Source organism: Microtus oregoni, unplaced genomic scaffold (genome assembly GCF_018167655.1).
Source record: "Microtus oregoni isolate MIOR12 unplaced genomic scaffold, Mior012 000023F_ref0000262, whole genome shotgun sequence".
Classification (NCBI taxonomy): domain Eukaryota; kingdom Metazoa; phylum Chordata; class Mammalia; order Rodentia; family Cricetidae; genus Microtus; species Microtus oregoni.
The window spans coordinates 25,378,987-25,398,456 of record NW_024543082.1 but is presented as its reverse complement, the minus strand read 5'-3'; the positions used below and the strand labels follow the sequence as shown (position 1 = coordinate 25,398,456).

Here is a 19,470-nt window from a genome sequence, read left to right as displayed (position 1 = left end):
TGTGATCAGTGGTCTCTGTTGTGAGCAGGTAGCATTGCCACTCTGGTATGTGAAGCAAAATTTAGGTCTAAGGTAGAGCACACATTTTAATGTGTGCGTGGTTGTTTGGGTAAGGAGAAGTCATTACAGAGTGAGTTGGCACTGGCAGGAAAACAGGTCTCCCTCTTCTAGATTACAATATCCACAAGTGTCCTGTGGGGTATAGTTTGCTTGGTATTTCTTTTGCTTTGAAATGATCTGTGTGTTTCAGTTTAAACTGTATCTCCTATAGATAGAAGTATATTTACATCTTAAAAATACCCAGTTTTAGTCTGGTGGTGGTGGGGCATGCCCTGGCTTACAGAGCGAGTTCTAGGACAGCCAGGGTCACACAGAGAAACCCTGTCTCAAAAGCTAATAAAATCTCCAGTTTGGCAATCTCTGCCTTTTGGTCATGTACTTAATTCGTTCATAATTTATGTAATTTCATAAGGAGTTACTGGTACCATCTCGTGGTTTCTATCTCACGTTGGTTTGTCCCTCCCTTCTAGAACTTCCTGGCTTCTTTGTCTTTAACAAATGCATTTTCCTTATTTTTGACAGTTTCCTACGTCTATGTAATAAAGTCTAGTAAGTCTTCCCCCCACCCCCACCCCGTTACTCATCCCTCCCTTCTTCTGTAACCCTCCTTTTTTTCCACAGCAGGTCCCACTCTTCCTGTCATGTCGTGTGTGTTACCCACTGCATTTAGTTAGGATTGCCGACATGAGCACGTGTGGAAGATCTCAGTGGAGCGTGGGCAGAGATCATCAGTGGCACAGAAGACAGTGACAGTTCTTCCTTCAGCCCTTAAGGGTGGGCGGGGCCTCCTGAGAACTCCTTTCCTTCCCTATCCCAATCCAAATGGAAACTTTTAGTGCACCGTGTTAGTTTTTTCATTGCTCTGACTAAATATCTGGGGGCAAAGAGAGAGAGAACGGGTTTATTTTGGCTTATAGTTTGAGGGTGTAGTCCATTGTGGTGGGAAAATATGGGGCAAGAGCTGTTTTACGTGTGGCGGCGGCTGGGCACATGCCTTAGTCAGAAGCAGAAAGAGATGGACACTGGCGCTGCTTTCCTTATGCTCATCAGACAGTCTAGGAGCCTAGCCCATGGAATGGTGCTGTCAGCATTCAGTTCAGGCCTTGCCACTCCCTGCCATCTCTCAAACCCCTTGCAGATATGCCACAAGTAGACTCTTAAGCTCAAATCTTTAGTGGTTGTTCTGGGGATTACACTCAGCACTTCAATTTATGACAGTCTGTTTCAGCTTAATGCTGCCTTTATTCCAGTAAAATACAGCTCAAATATAGCCTCACTTCCCTTCTTTTGTGCCATTACTGTTTTATGCAATATATTATGTTATGGCTTGTATTTTATTTTTTGATGAAATTAAAGAAAGTGAATACATGTGTACATTATGATTAGAATAGCTGCTTTATATTCATTGCTGAATGCACTTGTTCAGAACCAGTCTGTTAGGGTTTTTTTTTTTTAGCACAAATATCAATTTTTCCTGTTGTTTATATGCATTTGCAATTTAAATAGAATAGTTTTTATACTGTGGAAACTCTAGAGTCTGATTTTTTAAAAAGATTCATTTATTTTTATTTTCTGTGTATTATGAGTGTTTTGCCTGCATTAGTATGTGCCCATTTAGTGCCCATGAAGGCAAGAAGAGGGTGCTGAATTCCCTGGAACTGTTGGGCGCTACCTTATGGGTGCTGGAACCCAAACCTGGGTCCTGTGCAAGGTCATCAAGCATCCTAACCACTGTGCCTTCTTTCCAGCCTTTGGAATTGGATTAGAAAAATTACTTTTGTATTTTATGTGCACATTTTGATGTTTAAATGTCTGCATCATGTATGTGCCTAGGCCCACGGAGGCCAGAAGAGCGCGTTCGATATCCTGGAACTGGCGTTACATGTAAACTACCATGTAGGTTCTGGGAATCGAATCAGGATTCTGTGCTCTTAACCACTGAGCCATTGCTCCAGACCTGGAGGTGGATTTTTTAAAGCCTGTGTGATTGTTTTAGAGTATTTTTTTATTTTATTAATCTCTTACCTGATTGTAGTCTATAGAGTTTTTTCATAGTAATTAACTTTTTAATTCTGTGTTAAAAATTAATTTCTTGGCACAGTTAATAAGTTATGTTATTCATGAGAGGTTATGTTTGTAGTTATAAAGGTTCCTTGTTTTGGTACGTAGTGTATGTGTGAGTTGGACAACACATTGAGTTGCTCGCATTTTCCCCGAGGTTACTCTGGGTCTCCAGGAAAGCAGTTTGCAGGTGTTTGGGGAGAGTGGGTTTCCTGACCTTCCATAGCTGGAGCTCCGCTGAAACTTTCTCATCCTTAATATCCTGTGCCTCCTACACGTGCTTTAATTCCGCCTCGTCAGTCTGTGTCTTCATTGCTGTTCTGAAACCAGCACCTTCCATTAGCCGTATGCCAGTGTTCTGCTTCTGCCTTAATCCCTTAACACCCTTTAATAAAAACGATGGCTTTTTTAAAAAGCTCCTTCATCGCTCCAAGGTAAATTCTTTTCTTTCTTCACTTAAAATTCCATTATTCCTTCCTTTCTTTTTCAAGATTCCTCCTGCCCCCCATTATTCAAACATATTCAGTTCAATTTTTAGAACACTCTTTTGGAATGGTTATGTCAGCTCATAACTTCACCTGTCAAAATCTCTATTGACTTTCATTACATTTAAATTGAATTTCTCACCGTGGTTGAAGAGGCTTTATTCCTCTTTGCCCCCTACTATCTCTCTCTTTGAACTTACTCCCCCCTACTCTCATGCTCTCAATAATGCCACCATCTTATCTTTCTAGCTCTTTCTGGAACATCCAAGCCTATCCCCAAGGTTCTTCATAACTGCTGTGTTGTTTGCTAACAGCTTCAAATATGTCTTCGTTACAGTCCCTGTTTTGTAATAAAATACTCTGACAAGAGCATCTTCAGGGAGAAAGAGTTTCCTTTGACTTAAAGTTCAAGTGTACAGTCCATCTTGACTGGCAAGTCCTTGTGGAAGGGGTGACATATTTCACCCACAGCCTGGAAGCAGAGAATGGTAATGGTAGTGTTAAGCTAGCGTTTGCCCTCTTTTCAGTCTAGGGCACAAGCCCAGGGAGCAGTGCCATGGACTTCAGGATGGGGTCTTCCCGCCTCGGTTGGCCTGATCATGATCACGAATCACAGGTGTGCTAGAGGTTCGTCTCCTAAGTCACATTGATGGACAGGAGTCCCTGTGTGTTCCTACAAAGTTCCACCTCACACCTTGATCTAAAATATCTATTATCTATAGCTCGTAAATTTGACATTTTAACAATTTTTTAATTGATTCTTTGGGAATTTTATGTCATATACCCTAATTCTGCTCGTTTCCTAGTCCCTCTATATTCGTCCCTCACCCCTGTAGCATCCACCCCCAAAAGAAATTTTAAAAAATATGAATTCAAAACAAAACAAAAACCCACTTCACTTGTCAGTTCCTACACACATTTTTCTAGACTCATTGAGCTCAGAAAGCCGCTAAATTGACCACACAGGTGACAGATAATTGTACCTTGGATCAAAACTACTACCCAAATAAAGAGGACTTAAATATCATGGGTGTTTGTGGGGTGTGTGTGTGGAGGGGGAGAAGGGAGTGAATAGAGGGGAGAGAGACTGGAGAAAATCTTGAGGGTCTTTACCATTCTCCCTTTTCTTGTTGGCTCCTCACACAGGCGGTGGCCTGCTAAGGGAGGACTCGCGCTGAGCTGGGAGCACTCTGAGCTGGTGGCGGCAGTAGAGCCTGGGGTTCTAAAACCAAACATTGGGCACCAGATGAAGCCGCAAAACAGTCCCACACCAGTTGAGAATTATGGATAATAAGAAGGGTTATTTTTTTTAAGGGAAAAAACTTACAGATCACCGTCCCAAACAACGGTCCTCTTGTCGCAAACAGGAAACAGAGAGTCTAGCCGTCTCAACCGTCTCAACGGGAGCCAGCATGGTTCTGCTCCTTTTTTAAAGTATAAGAGACCACGTCCCAGTGGGCTGGTATCTTAAGGTTATTGGCTGAAGGAGCAGATTGTGCCCTCGCAGCTCAGGGTCTCTCATGAACCTGAAATACTAAGTGTGTAGGTTAGGCTGACTAGCCAGTAAGTGTCTAGGATCTGCCTGCCTCTACTTAAAAGATCTGAGATTATAGGCATGCAGGGTTCCATGGGGCTTTTTCTGGAAGCTGGACATTGAAAACCAGGTGTATGTTTGTCTAGAAATCTATCACCCACTGAGTCAGCTTATGCTTATTAAATTTCCATATTTTAAAATTCCCTTTGGGTATAGCCATAACCCAGAGGTAAAACATGAGCTCATACACCGTAGACCCTTAAGTTTTTTGAGAGTAGTTTTATTTATTTCTTTGTCCATAATATTGAACAGTGTGTGGCACAGAATAAATGTGCTCCCTGTGGAGGTGGTGTATCCACACTCAGCTAGTGAAGAGCACCTTAGTGAGAGCACGAGAGCGGCAGCAGTTGTCTGTCGAGTGCATCTCAGACACGAGACTTCACTGAACATTGATTTGCCTGGTACTTATAAAAACCGCCTATCGGAGATCATTTAGAGAATTTTGTGGTCCTGTAATATTGGAGTGAAATCTAGACCTTAATTTCTGCATTTGTTCTACTGATGAGTAATGGCAAATGACTCATTGTCTGACAATGGTACTTCTCTTTTCCCTCCTTTTTATTTTGTAGGTAGAGTATCCCAATTGGCCTTGAACTCATGGTCTTCCTGCCTCCACCTCAGGAGAACTGAGATTACAGTTGTGTGCCACTGTATATTCAGAGCCTGTTTCTAAGCTTAATGTTATTTTAGAAGTATCTTGGTCTTTATGATGAGTAGCTGTTATTCTTAATTATTGCATGTGCTTTTTTTGCAGAACCGAGAGCTCCAGATCATGAGAAAGCTAGATCATTGTAACATAGTCCGATTGCGGTATTTCTTCTACTCGAGTGGTGAGAAGGTAGGTGTGAAAAGTGTGAACTGACTCTAGAAATAACCCCTCCATCCCTCCAGCAAATCACTTTGCTGATTGATTAGAATTCAGAGCACAAACCACAGTGATTCTGAACTGAAGAAACAGTCCTAGGGTATTATGGATTATAATATGAAATAGCTGATGAGAAAATGAACTTTAAGGAATCTTCCTGGGGTTGCTGGGAGACAGCTTAGCAGCTCCTGTCGCACCAATGTGAGGACCTTAGTTCAAGTCTCTAGAGCCCACAGATAAAGCTTGACATGGCTGCTTGCACCTGCAGTCCCAGCTCTGTGGGGGCGTGGACACAGACAGATTTGAGGTTCAGCGAGAGAACTTCTTGTCTCGGGAATAATAATAGAGCTGGCCTCCTCACATAGGCATGGACTTACGTTCTTGCACACATGAGTGTACACACACACACACCACAATTTAAAAAGAAAGCAAATTTTCTGATCTCACTGCAGTAGCATGTGTCTATAAGGTCAGCACTTGAAACATTGAGAGAGAGGTCATCCAGTGCTCTAGAGGCTGCCCAGTCCTCAACCCTAAATCGTTACCATCGTCATTGTGGAACCTTGGGTGGGACAATAGCCCAAGCATCTAGGACTGCTCAGGATGGGAACTCCTGGAGAACTGCCATAAAACGGGCTGCCCATGCATGCCAAAACCCAAGTAAACATGTCTTCAGTTCTCACACACATTTATATCTTTTACTGATATTTCTGTGTTCCATATGTGCTTATGAACCTCTGATAGTTCATCTGCTTAGTAGAGGAAGGGAAATTATGCTCTTATGTTAGTTGGAAGTTAATTAGAAGAGGAAGAGAAGTAGGGATGGAGGACTTCGCTTAGCCAGGGCCAAAACTGTGAAACTCGATGCAAATAGTCACTGTTTGTGCTAGCATTTAATTCTCTGAAAGCAACAGAAGCAACCCCACCCTCTTCTTCCTCTGTTCTCCTTAGGAGATCTGGGGTACTTACTAGTCTCTTTCTCGCTGCCTTTCACTGTCCTCTCCACTTTCAGTTTCTAGTGCCCCCTTGAAGTGAAGAAGCAAGGCAAGCAACAATGTAACGCAAGCAAACAACCTGATTTTTTTTTTAAATTAGTCCAAATGAGATCTTTATATTTTGGGCTTCATATTTTATGCTTGTAATATCTGATGTTATTAAGCCAATGTTGCCTTTTGACTTTACAGAACATTTCTAGTGTAATCATTATTTAATGATTTTTCACAAAACTGTATTTAGGTCTCCTTAGAAATTTGAGGTGTCTCTCCTCAAACCTATAACGCAAGAAGATACTTGATCCATGTTTGTAATGTCCATGTCTACAGATCTATAATTAATTGTCATAACAAATGGCCTAACATCCATAATTAGCAATTTTATCTAATAACACTTGTTTCTTAGTTCATTTTGCTTTTAAGATCCATCTACTAATATTAGGAATTGTAAACTCTTATAAGTATTTGGAATTCTTTTATTTCTAAAGCCAATTGGTTGATATACCCACTTATTTTTCCTTTGTCTTAACCTAGCAAACTGCCATCACTGTTTATTTTGGTGTATCTTTACTTTTTTCCTGTCCCTTCCCAAATAAGATTAAAGAGCATCTGCTTTGTCCACAGCTTTTTATAATGGAATTTTGCATCCTCATGACTTTTTTATTATTAAATGCTAGACATTATAATTCCCCAGAGAGGAAAGTAAAGATCAGAATTATTCGTTTCATGATCTACTAGATAACATATAGATTCATTTGCAAATGCCTTCTTAAAAATTCCCTAAACATTGTGTATTAATTACTTTAATAAGCATAGTTCCCATGTACCAGACATTATTTTAATGCTTTATAAATGTTAACAAATTTAACTTTTACAAAATTAAAGGGCAGAGAGGGAGGCTTACAAGGTACTGAACAGCTGTTCGGGTTTGGTCTGGCTGGAGGATCCATCATCTCTATTGAAAGCTGATTGGCTATTGTCTGAGTACCTCAGAGGGAGATTCCCCCTCCTTGCTCCTGCCTTCAGTTTTCTGTTTACCATAACCATTCTTATAAATTCGGAAAGGTCTCTACCAAGTTTATTAGAGGAAGAGTAAATCTGTGTCAAATAAGAAAAATAATTTTTAACATCACATATCTCAAATTTGAGCACTCTTAATTTTTTCAGAGTAAAATAAAAAGATACTTCTTGGTTTGGAGTAGTTTCCAGCTCCAGATTCTAGACTTGAGGTTAGATTTATTTGTCGTCTCTAGATTTATTTCCTCTTATCTCTTTGTTCCTCTTCTTTTTGTTCTCTCTCTCTCTCTCTCTCTCTCTCTCCCTCTCTCTCTCTCTCTCCTTCTAATATTTTTCTGTCTTTGAAACTATATGAATTCTATTATTTGGGCCTCTAGACTTTTGTTAGATCTTTACCTGTATTGGATGTTCTTCCCCCATTTCCAACTCTAAATCTTTGTGCGGATTCCCTATCTGGCTTGAATATTTTTTTATTCTTTCTTTGTATCCTAATACTCTGGTCTTAAAAATTGTTTTAAGAGTGTATATATATTTTATGTATATGGGTGTTTTGCCTGCCTGTGTATGTGTGCTGTGTCTGCAGTGCTTGTGGAGGCCAGAAGAGGGCGTCAGATATCTGGAACTGAAATTAGACCTGGCTGTGAGTGCTAGGAGCCAAACTCCATTCTCTGGAGGAGCAGGCAGTGCTCTTGACCACTGTATCATCTTTCCAGCACCTACTCTGGACTTTTTATCACTCCATTTTTGGAAAATTATCAAAACAAACCTTTCTGGCACTGTCCTTTCTTTTGACTTCAGTTTTAATATTCTATCTTTACATGTTGTATACTTAGTTACATTGAACTTTATTAAACATCGATCTCATTACATCTTGCTCTATTATGTCATAATTTGTGGAGTTAGATTTTGTTTCCTTGAGCTGTATTATCATTACTCTTGACCTTTTTCATTGTTTTTAACTTTCGAGTTGTTGCTAACCCCACACCTTAATTTTTGTCTGTAAGTGCATTTAAGATCTGAATAGAGTTTAAAAGGATTCAAATATTTTTAATGACCAGATTTGAGGATTTATTTTTATTTTATGTCTGGGTGTTTTTATCTATATGTCTGTACACCGTGTGCATGCATTGCCCTGGGAGGCCAGAAGTGGGCATCAGATCACCTGGAGTGGGAGGTACAGAAGCTGGTGAGTGGCCATGTCGCTGCTGGAACCAAACCTGGGTCCTCTGAAGAGCAGCTGGTGCATCTTCTGCTGAACCGTGTCTCTAGACCCTGATCAGAGCTTAGGAACTTTTCTTTTTGGGCAATAAACTCTCTAATTCTACTAGGGAAATGCTAGCTATTATAACTAGATGGAGCTGTTCAATCAAGATAGGGATCAGAACTATTAGCTAGGTATTCTTAGTCTTGTTGGGTTATTTTTTTGCTGTAGTAATTGAGACATGTTGTAATCAGCATAGTATAGGTTGCCCTGGAATGTTTTAGGAGCTCTAATCTCTCCCTTGATTCTTAGGTTAGAAACACTGGGAATTTGAGTGTTTTGAAACCTTAGACTTAACAATTCTGTGAGTTCCAAGTCTGTACAATAGGAATTTTCTCCTAACACTTTTTAGTGTTAGTATTTGGCTGTAGAAACCATCCTCATGAAACTGTATAAATTCTGATAGACAAATGGAGAATAAAGTAGTTTTATGTGGAAACAGCTGTATGCCTGACCTTAGCTAGAGCTTACTCTACAGATCTTTGTGAGTTGGGGTAGAATGAACATAAAGCCATATTTTGTCTCTGTAGGAGTTCTGGGTTCTATATAAATTGTTTTCTCTTGTCATCTTGCATGCAAAAGTATTTGATGTCATAGGTTGTTTAATTGAAGAGAAGAGGTTTCTCTTCTGCTTGTAGAGGAGACTCTGTAGGTAGAAGGATGTCAAGTGGTTTCTTTCTCACTTTTAGGAACTCATGTGACGGTGAGGTTGGACAGAGTTAGGCTAAGCTTAAATGTTTCTGTCTTCCACTGGCTGTGGGTATGTAACAAGAATCCATTCTGAAAATGAATTATATAATCCTTTTGGGAATGAACTAGATAACCTGTTTCGTAGCAGGAAGTGTTGTTAGCCCTGCAGTTCTGCCACAGAGTAGCACCACCACTGTGGGCAGATTACTCACTTTTGTTAAGTCTATCTGCTGCTTCTTAGCAGTTGGGGCTTGTAAGGAACATTATTGTTTTTCCATTACCAATAACACTGGACTGTGATGGACCCCACATGTTAACTTATTATTAGCAAATTGCTACATTTAGTCATAAAGAACACCTAGAATACTTGCTGTCATTAGGTGGTATCCTGGGCCTTTCCCCTATAATTCATAGTTCAAACTGCATGGTGCCCTCTGTGAAGAATGCTGGTGTTATCTTAGTGCTACAGATGCAAACTACACTGAGATAATAGTCTCTGAGTAAATTACCTCAGATTTACGCAGCTACTAAATGGAATTTGGAAGTAAACGTAGGGAGTCTAAACCCAGAATATGAAAGATGCCATATTATTCAGCATAGGATGTGGATTTCCTCAGAAACTGTGCAATAGAAATGTAATATTTAAAATAGCTTAGTAGTGATGGTTGAACAAGGGCAGATTGTAGCGGCAATAATAGTTGTGATAGCAGAAATGATGATAATAGCTAAAATGTGCAAGGTTTTTACTGGATTCCACTGCTTTTAGCTTTATTGGAGACTTTACATGTAGCATCTGAAAACTCATTGGATTTCTATTTTTTTATTATGTTCTTTTCTGTCCCTAACATAAACAATCTTTCAAAACATATGTAACTCATAGTTATCTTAGATTTACTATTATCAGGTGAAAAGGGTTATATAGATCATTGTGTTGAGAATTCAGTGTCTACTCTTAGCAAAAGTGTTGTGGTCAGCGTTCATTGGAGATGGAAATTTCAACTGTTCCAGTGTAAAATTTCAGCAGGTAGCTTTCTGATTGCATCACTTTTCTTGTTTAAAAGGGAAACTCCAGATTTCTTAGACCTCTGAACATAGAGGACATTCTCTTAATTTCTTATATTTATTTACTTTTTATGTATAGGAGTTTTGTCTACGTGTATGTATGAGATTCGTGTCTAGACCCGTGCCTGCAGAGGTCAGCAGTGGAACTGATGTAGGGATGATTATAAGCTGCCTTGTGGATGCTGGGAACCAAACTGTAGGAGCAGCATGTGCTCTTGCCTGTTGATCCCGCTCTCCAGCCCCAGGTCTTTGGATCTCCGTGCTGTGACTGTACTTGTCTCGCCTCTGACAAGGCACCTGTATTCTACTCTTGCACGTTCTCTCCACGTGTGATCGTTTCTCTTTCTGTGGGGCTTTTCGGAATGTCTTCTCTGCACTGTTTCTACTGTGCTCATCATTTATGTCAGTTCATCAAGCATATCCTGCTTATACCTTTAAGTGGTATTTTCTCATATTTTACCATAATTTTTAAAACTAGATCCTTTTTTTTTTATTAACTATATCATTCTCAAAAGCATTCCTAGATCTTACTCAGTTTTGTTTCGTCAGCACTTACTCTAATTCCTGAGTCAGTTTTAGTTTTGTAGGTGATTTGTTGAAAGCCTTGTAGGTAGTCTTAGAAAACCCGAGTGTTATGCTGGGGACGTGGTTCAGTGGGTAAGAGTACTTGCTGTGCGGGAAGCTTGAGAACCCAAGCATAACCATAGCGTCCATAAAAACCAGGCATGGCTATACATGCCTCTAATCCCAGCATCTGTGGGCTAGAAACAGATGAAACCTGGGAGTTATGAGTCAGCCATCCTAGCTGGAAAGGCTTAGTGAGAAACCCTGCCCCAAGGGAGTTAAGGTAGATCAGGACAGTTAGCACTCCTTCTGTCACAGGCACACGTGCATGCGTGCGTGCACAAGTGCTAAAATACCTCAGCAGAAATAATAATAGTATTTATTCTTTGAAGTTAGAATTTTTATTAGTAGTATTAGTAATAGTAGTAACAGCAGCAGCAGGTGGTGGTGGTGGTGGAGGGTTTTTGTTTGTTTTTAAGACAGGTTTTCTCTGTGTAACAGCCATGGCTGTCCTAGAACTTGGCTTTGTACATCAGGCTAACCTCGAACTCACAGAGATCTGCCTGCCTCTTACCTACTGAGTGCTATGATTAAAGGCGTGTACCACCACTGCCTGGCTATTTTTATATTGTTTTTAAAGATTTATTTAATTGTATGCATGTGAGTGCTTTTACCTATGTGTATGTATGTGCAATACATCGTTGCCTTGTGACAAAGGCAGTCAGTCAGTAGAAGACGGTGTCGTATCATCTGGGCTGAGTTATCATGGATGCTTGAGAACCACCTTGTGGGTCCTCAGCAAGAGCAGCAAATGCTCTTAACCACTGAGGGTCTCTCTCTATCCCCATTTTATGTTATTTTTAAAGTAATTGTTTTCTTTTTGTTTTTTGAGATAGTCATTGTACCCTTACTAAACTTCATTTCCAGTATCTTGTTTTTTGTTTTTTGTTTTTTTTGTTGTTGTTGTTTTTTGTTTGTTTTTTTTTTCGAGACAGGGTTTCTCTGTAGCTTTGGAGCCTGTCCTGGAACTCCCTTTGTAGACCAGGCTGGTCCAGTATCTTTTAAGTGGATTTTTTGCAATTATAAAATTTGTAATTGCTTATTATCAACAAATAGAAATAATTGTGCTTCTCCCCATCCACTATGATGCCTTAAAAATGCATGTAACAAACTTTGCTGTCATTTAAAAATTGTGTTTTTATTACATTTATTTATTGTGTGTATTGGGTGTAGGGTGCTGTGGCGCATGTGTGGAGGTGCACTGTAGGAACTGATGGTCTCTTCTCTCAAGTGTGATTCCCAGGATTGGACACAGGTTGTCAGGCGTGTCTGCATGCAGTTACATGCTGAGCCATTGCACTGGTCCTTTAAGTGTATAATTTAAGAACATGAGTTACATTTGCAATGTTCTATAACTACCATAACTGTTAATGTTATCTTGAAGTAGAGATTAGTCTTATTAAATAACTTTTGTGATAGTTGTGATGATCCTGTTTACCACTAATGGCATATTACATGGATTTTCTTATGTTGAATCACTTTTGAATTCCCAAGGTATTCCCAATTGGTTATGGTATATAAGCCTTTAAATTTGGACATTATTTTTCTTATATTTTGTTGAGGAATTTTGCATTTATATAGAGAATACTGGTTTGTAGTTTTCCTGTGGTTTGTTGCTGTTGTTCTGTTTTTGTCTTCTTTATTTGTCTTAAACCTGAACTTTGGTACTAGGTTATATTGACCTCATTGAGCTAAGAAATGCTCTGTTCTCTTCTGTATTTAAACTTTTCTCCCTTTCCTTCTTTTGAGCTAGAGTTTTCCTGGTCTCAAAACCCACGGGCTAAATGGTCTCCTGCCTCGCCTACTGTAGCGTGCTACAGGTACATGATACTACACTCAGCTTCCTCTTTTGCTTTTAGAAAAAGAGTTTTGTGCTGTTGTTAATTTCTTCTACAGATGGTTTTCAGAATTTACTGTTGAACTCATCTGGTCCTGAAATTTATTTTGTTGGGAGGTCTTCAATTATTTAATCTTGTGTTAGAAGTTTATTACTTGATCTTGAGTTAATTTAGTAATTTTTATGCTTCAAGAGAAGTGCTCCATTTCATGCAGACTATCTTATTTGGTATCATTAAATTCATAGTTTGCCATAACTTTCTTTTGGGGGTAGAGGTTGGGGTTTTTCCAGGCAGGGTTTCCCCATCTGGAACTCACTCTGTAGACCAGGCTGGCCTCGAACTCAGAGATTTGCCTGCCTCTGCCTCCCGAGTGCTGGGATTAAAGGTGTGAGCCACCACTGCCTGATCATTATTTATTTATTTGCTTGTTTTTAATTTTTAGTTACTCTTTTTTTTTGTTACTTTAGCTGTTTTAATTTTTCCAATTAGGAAAAACAGTAAAATAAAGCTTAGACTAGGGAGTGCTTGCAAGGACCTGAGTTAGTCCCCCAATCCACGTTTACGTAGTGACACATCTGTAGTTGGACACACATAGATGGGTTCTTGAGGTTCCCTGTCCAGTTAGACTGGACTCTAAGATAAGTTCCAGGCCAGTGAGAGACCTGCAAATGGCTCCTAAGGAATGACACCTGAGGCTGTCCTCTGGCCTCCACACACGCACATGCGTGCACACCCATCCTCTCCCCCAACCCAGTTTCTGTTTGTTCATTCTGTAGTTGTTGCTTCTCTATTTTATTATCTCTACTTAAATATTTAAAATTGCTTTACATTTAGTTTTCTTTTTTCCATAAGTCTCAAGATGGGGTAGGGTGGGGTGGTGAGTGTGTGAGAGGTGTGTGTTTGTGTGTTTGCATGCACCACAGCCTGAGTGTAGAGGTCAGAGAACAACTTGTGGGAGTCAGTTCTCTCCTTCCACCGTGTGTTCCAGGATTGAACTCAGGTCATCAGACTTGGTGGCAAGCACCTTCCTTACCAGCTGGGCCATCTCGCCAACCCTTCTTCTGTCTTTGATGGCTACTATCCATTGTGGCTGGAGAAGGTATTTCATAAGATTTCTCTCCTTTTCAACTTACTGAACACGGTTTTGTGGCTTACTGTGGTCTGTCCTGTGTAATGCCCCACACCTGCTTGGGAAGAATGTGAATTGCTGTGTAGGGTGACGTGTTCAGTGCACTTGGTCTGCAGTGTTCGAGTTCTGTTCGTTATGATGGGTGGTATATTACAGTTTCCAGCAGTTCCTTTCTATGTTTGTGGCTGTGTCCTTTGCTTGTACATACATGTGAAACTGTTACATCTTGGTGAATTGACCCTTTTATCCATAACTGACGCTCTAAGGCCTGCTCTTGCCACTACGCTGGATTTATAGTGCTTTATCTAGTCAGCAGTGCGTTGCGGCTCTGCTGTCACAGCCAGTCCTAGCTGTCTTACCAAGGTTTATCAGAATTTAACTATTTTTTTCTTTTGATGTATGCCCTTAGATCAGTTTCTATATACTAAATTATTTTACCAGTTAGGTGTTTATATGTGAGGAACAAAATCTCCTGAGATACAAAATCTGTTGTCCCAGAAGTCTTCTGTCCTTCTTGTCCCTTCCTGACTCCTAGACTTCCTTCTACACTGTGCTCTTGTCCTATTTGAGAAATTGCTTTGCTGGGTATAAAAGATGAACAAATAGAGGCTTCCGGCTGTAGTGGCTCCAGGCTGTACTCCAGTGATATCGTGGCTGCCATCATTTTAAAACAGCAAGCACAATAAATTAGAAGCCTATACTAACACATTATAAAACATACCAAAATATTTTAAATTATCAATGAAAATGATATGAACATTTTCTTTTAATGTGTTATGATCTGTAAAGTATTTCCAAGATTTTTCTTCTTTATAGAATATTTAGCTGTAACTGTGCCTCTAGAAATGTGACAGTGTTGTAAGCTTTGTGACTGGGAAAGTCAGTCTAGTGTGATCAGAATTTACTCTTTTTTTATAGTTATAACCATATGTATTGGTTAATTTTATGTCAGCTTGACACAAGCTGGAGTCATTTGGGAAGAGAGTTTCCATTGAGAAAATGCCTGTAGGCAAGTCTGTGAGGCATTTCTTAATTAGTGTTTGTGGGAGGGCCTAGCCCACTGTGGGCAGTTCCAAACCTGGGCAAGGAGTCGTTGGCTGTACAGAAAGCAGGCAGAAGAAGCTACATCTCTCCATGGTCTCTGCATCAGGCTCTGACTTTTGAGTCCTGCCCTGACTCCCACAGCAGTGGAGTGCAACCTTTGGAGTTGTAAGCGGAAATACAACCCCCCCCCGTCCCGTTGCTTTTAGTGTTGGTGTTTTATCAAAGCAATAGGATTCCTAAGATTTTATACATATGGTCTTAGATATACACTCATCTCTAAGGTCTTCATTCCTTTTCTACTATCCGGTTTGGATTCTTACATTTTCATTTTGTTGATATTGTATAAATATCGAGGTATAAACACTAAAGTACATGATAGCACACATCTGTAGCCTTAGCATTCAGATGGCCGAGGCAGAAAGAGGAAGAATCCAAGGACATCCTGGTCTAAGCTTGTGGGTTCAAGGCTAGCCTGCACTATGAGAGGTCCAGTCTCTCAGGGAGTTCGGGACTACAAAAATGTTGGACATTCTCTTGATTGAAGGTTGCTGTAGGAGGGCCAGTCCATTGCATGTGGTGCTAACCCTGGTCCTGGAGTGTATAAGAAAAGCTGAGCCAGCCAGTTAGCAGTCTTCCTCCCGTTCCCTGCCTTGAGTTCTGCCCTGACTTCTCCCAGTGATGGAGTGTGACCTGAGAGTTGTAAACCGAAACCCGCTCATCTCTCCTCAAGTTGCTTTGATGGTAGGATTAGTCTTAATTCCTTGCTCCTCATAAATACGCCAGCTTGCCCATACATGAGGGACCACACACAGGTACACAATAGTTTTAGTGGATGGTTCCAAGAAATGGCGTTGGTCAGTCCCAGCTGCTTCTGTGTAGCCTCACTTTTGCTCGAGTGTATTAACTCGCTGACTTCTCACAGGGCTCCGTGGTCAGACTTAGCAGGCATGTGGCCATGCAGATTCGAAAGGGACCTTTTCTAGTTCCTAACTTTCTCAAATTGAATTTTTCTTTCTCATTTGAGAAGTGAAAAATTATATCTTTATTTTGTTACTGGAAGGATGGGTGAAACTGAGCATTTTTCTTCAGTTTTGATGTTAGTGTTTCTTATTGTCTGTAAGTCAATCCATTAAATAAAAATGAATTATTTGGTTCTTTGTCATGTGTAGTAGGGATCCGTTTCCTCAAAATGGTCATTTGGGGTGGGGGCATGGTTTGTGTGTTTTGCTTTGGTTCTAAGCATAATTTTTGTATTTGTATGTAATCAAATTGTCTTCCTCCACCCCTTTTGAGACAGGTTTCTCTAGCTATGTGGAGAAATTAGTATAAGGCTAACCTCAGATACTCAGAGATTCTCTCTGGCTCCTTGGTTTTGGGATTTGCCCTTTCTTAATGTCTTAGAGCTGCTCCTTCCTTCAAGGTTTACTTGTAAGTTAATTTCTCCCCATAAGAAAGTTTTGGTAATTTTGATACTTAGTTTTAGATGTTTGTCTTTTGTTTGTTTGGTTTTGGTTTTTGTTAGATGCTTACCTTGTGTTTAGTTTATTTTCTGTGCTGTTGTAGAGTACCCTAGCAGAAACAACACAAGGGAGAAACAGTTTGTTTTGACCTCAGTTCTAAAGGGGAAGCTGTCCACGATGCCCAGGAAAGTGTTGGCACTAGGTGGCTGTCTGGTACGTAGGAAGAAAAGGGATGGCATTTTATCTCCACACAGTGAGAGACCAGAAACTGGGCTTAGGCTACTTAGCCTCCAGCTCTGCTTCTGGTGAAGGTACTTTCTCCACCAGCACTCCGCCTCCTAAAGGTTCCATAACTTTACTAAACTGTGCCACAGCTGGAGACCAAGTGTTCATACACTCAAGCCTGTGGGGACATTGCTCATTCAAACTACAGTGCCTTCCTTCCCTTTGGAAGCTTCCCTTTGCACAGCTTCCCGAGCAAAAAGATTGTCCATCAATCCTTACTGTTGCTCTAGTGCCTGTCTTGTGCTAGCCCTGTAACCCATCAGGGGAAAGACAACTGCTTACGAGTATTTGCTACCTAAAATTCCATCATCAATTCTGAGAGTGCAGGGCTGCCATGATGCTGGGTTGGATGTCTTATCACTAAACTCTGATGTGCTGCTTTGCTTCCCCTGAACATTTTAGAATGATATTGTGTCTGTTTAAAGCTTTGGCCTAAAGCGGTTTTCTCTCCTTCTCATCACCAGTCAACTGGGGACAGAAGCATCTTAATACTGCCTGTTTTACAGTGATAACTGGAGTCTGTCCCTGCTACTGCTGCCGCCACTGCTGCGAGGTGGTATTAAACTGTGGCATTTAAATGTTCGCGTTGTGTGGCTTAAATACGGCATCCAGAGAAGACTGGATAACCAGTGATGAGGGAGCAACGATGAACTGGGAAACCGAGCCGCTGTGGAGACCAAGGCTCCGTAAATCCCACATTATGTAAGCGGGTGCAGTTTCTCAGTGAGATCCACTTTGTGTAGGAGATGCTCTCACAGAATCCTGCAGTGTTGGTCCTCGGGCCAGTGGAAGCTCGGCAGCAGCTCTGGGATTGGTGACTTGTGCGCCTGCATTTGAAGCCATATTTCTGTGTTGTACTTTTGTCATTAGCTTTAAATTTACATCCAATTCCTGAATTTTCTGGCAATTAAAGGAGGTTGTTTTGAGGTTCCAGCAATCCTTGAGTTTCAGAAATTACAAGTGCCAGAAGTGTGGACCCTGGGCCTTCCTTCTTTGTGAAATACTGTCATAAATATGAGTTACCTGAGCAATCTTTACAGAAACCGCCAAATGAAGAGTCATTGAGACTGTGAAATGTCACATTTCTCTACCTGTGTTCTGGGGTTGAACATCTCACTTCATGTTACTTAATGTATATTAAAACATCAAAACAAAAACCCTTATTTAAACTCCACATTTCTCATAGTATAATAAATTGGAGTATTGGCCCTCTAGTACACATGATTTTATTTACCTCTCTTTGATGCATTCTATTTTGTTGAACCATGCTGCCTAAAAAGGGACTTTTGCCAGTACTTGTAATGAGGCCTGACCTGTGCAGAGCAGAGTGGACTTATCTTTATTGGTCAGAGCACAGCACTTCTGCTCAGTCCCTTTTGCTTGATTAGAAGTATCTTGTTGATTCCTGTTCAGCCCTGTCAGTCACACCTGCCATTTACTTTCCAGGTGACTGTCAGGTTTGATCTTGATTTCATCTGGTCTGTCTTTGTATATTGATGCTCTGAATTTTCATTATAAGGCTTTCCATTTGGTTAACTTTCACGTTAAGAGTTCAGTAGATCAATCTGGCCTGTTAGAGCCTGACAGTCCGAACTTGGTCTTCCATTTTCAGCTATCCTTCCTGGTGATGTCAGTTATAGGCGGCTGGGTCAAATGAGATCCTGCAGGCTAACCATCAGGTCCCTGCTGAGGCTTGTCTTTGGTTAGCGCATTTTGGGAATTGTTTATGAATCTATCTAGTTAAGTCTCAAACTGACGCGCCACCACTGCTCCTCACCGTATCACACACACGGACTGTACATTTGTTTCTTCAAATTCTAATAAATGGACTCATACACAGTGTTAGTCAGCTTGCAAAACACTGGCATGACAAAAATGTCCGAGGAAAACAGTTTATAGTAAATTGTTTCAACTCACAACTTCAGAGGTTTTCACTGATATCAGCAGTATTTTCAGGCTGTCAGTTTGGTGAGGCTTTCAACAACCTGAAATAGTATCGTGGAAAGATGTGGCGGAAGGAAGGACTGGGGAATGAGTATCCTAGGGCTAAGATTTAATTTTGTCCATGTTTAGACTTGGTTTTCTACTGTTCCTCCCACTTGCAACAGGGATGTTAACCCTGTCTCTCCCACTATTGGGTTTTCAAAGTACGTAACTTAGTTTTGATTTTACAGAGCTCATAGATGATGGTTTGGTTTGAGACTCAGGAGACTGGCTTTGGACTTTTCAGCAATGCTAGAAGTGTTCCTGCAGTGAGACTCTGGGAGAGGGACTGAATGCATTGATAATGAGCAGCAGCCTGCAAGGGAGCAGGGACAAGATCCTCCATCTTAGTCCACTTCCTAAAGTTTCTGTCTCCCAGTACCATCAGTACATGAGTCAGTGGGGGATATTAGATCCCAATAGTAAAATAAAAAGTAAGCATTGAAACCCCCGATTTTGCTATCTTGAAGAGAGAGAGAGAAAACAAAACAAAACAAAACAAAAAACCCGTGATCTCAACCATTGCACTTACGAAGGACAGACTGGAGCCTTACAGTTAGAAGCCTCTACTGAGCACTCAGCATTCATCCTTAATTTTTGTGTTCTTCCTTCCTGGTGCGATTCATTAGCAAATACTCTCCCCATTTCTGAGTTGCTCATAAGTGTATCATGATAAACTTTGACAAATACTTTTAGAATCAGGAGCCCTCGAGTTTAGTAATCTTTTATTTTTAAGTTTCTTTCGAGATGCTTTTTATTTTACATTGTAAGTAGGAATGGTCTGCCTGAGTGCATATATTTGCACCACATGCATATCTTTTGGATACCCCGGAAATGGGGTTATAGATGTTTGTGAGCCACCGTATGGTGCTAGGAATTAATTCAGGTCCTTTGCAAGAGCAGCAAGTGCTCTTAACCACTTAACCACTGTCTAGCCGTTTGTCTGGTCCATAGTCCTTTAGATAAAGGTTTTCATGTGCTAACAGCTTCTAAGTCCTGAGGTCCACTGAACCTGGGTCC

The 19,470-nt window shown here is 40.6% G+C and overlaps 1 protein-coding gene across 2 annotated transcripts in view; it reads left to right on the top strand.

The window, feature by feature from the left end:
• The window catches only part of Gsk3b (glycogen synthase kinase 3 beta), a 143,540-nt gene that overhangs the window by 68,080 nt on the left and 55,990 nt on the right, over window positions 1-19,470 (top strand). For both annotated transcript variants that reach the window (XM_041673281.1, XM_041673282.1), the window contains exon 3: window positions 4,955-5,038. In XM_041673281.1, coding sequence (XP_041529215.1) covers window positions 4,955-5,038 — 84 coding nt within the window. The remainder of the gene's footprint in view (window positions 1-4,954; window positions 5,039-19,470) is intronic.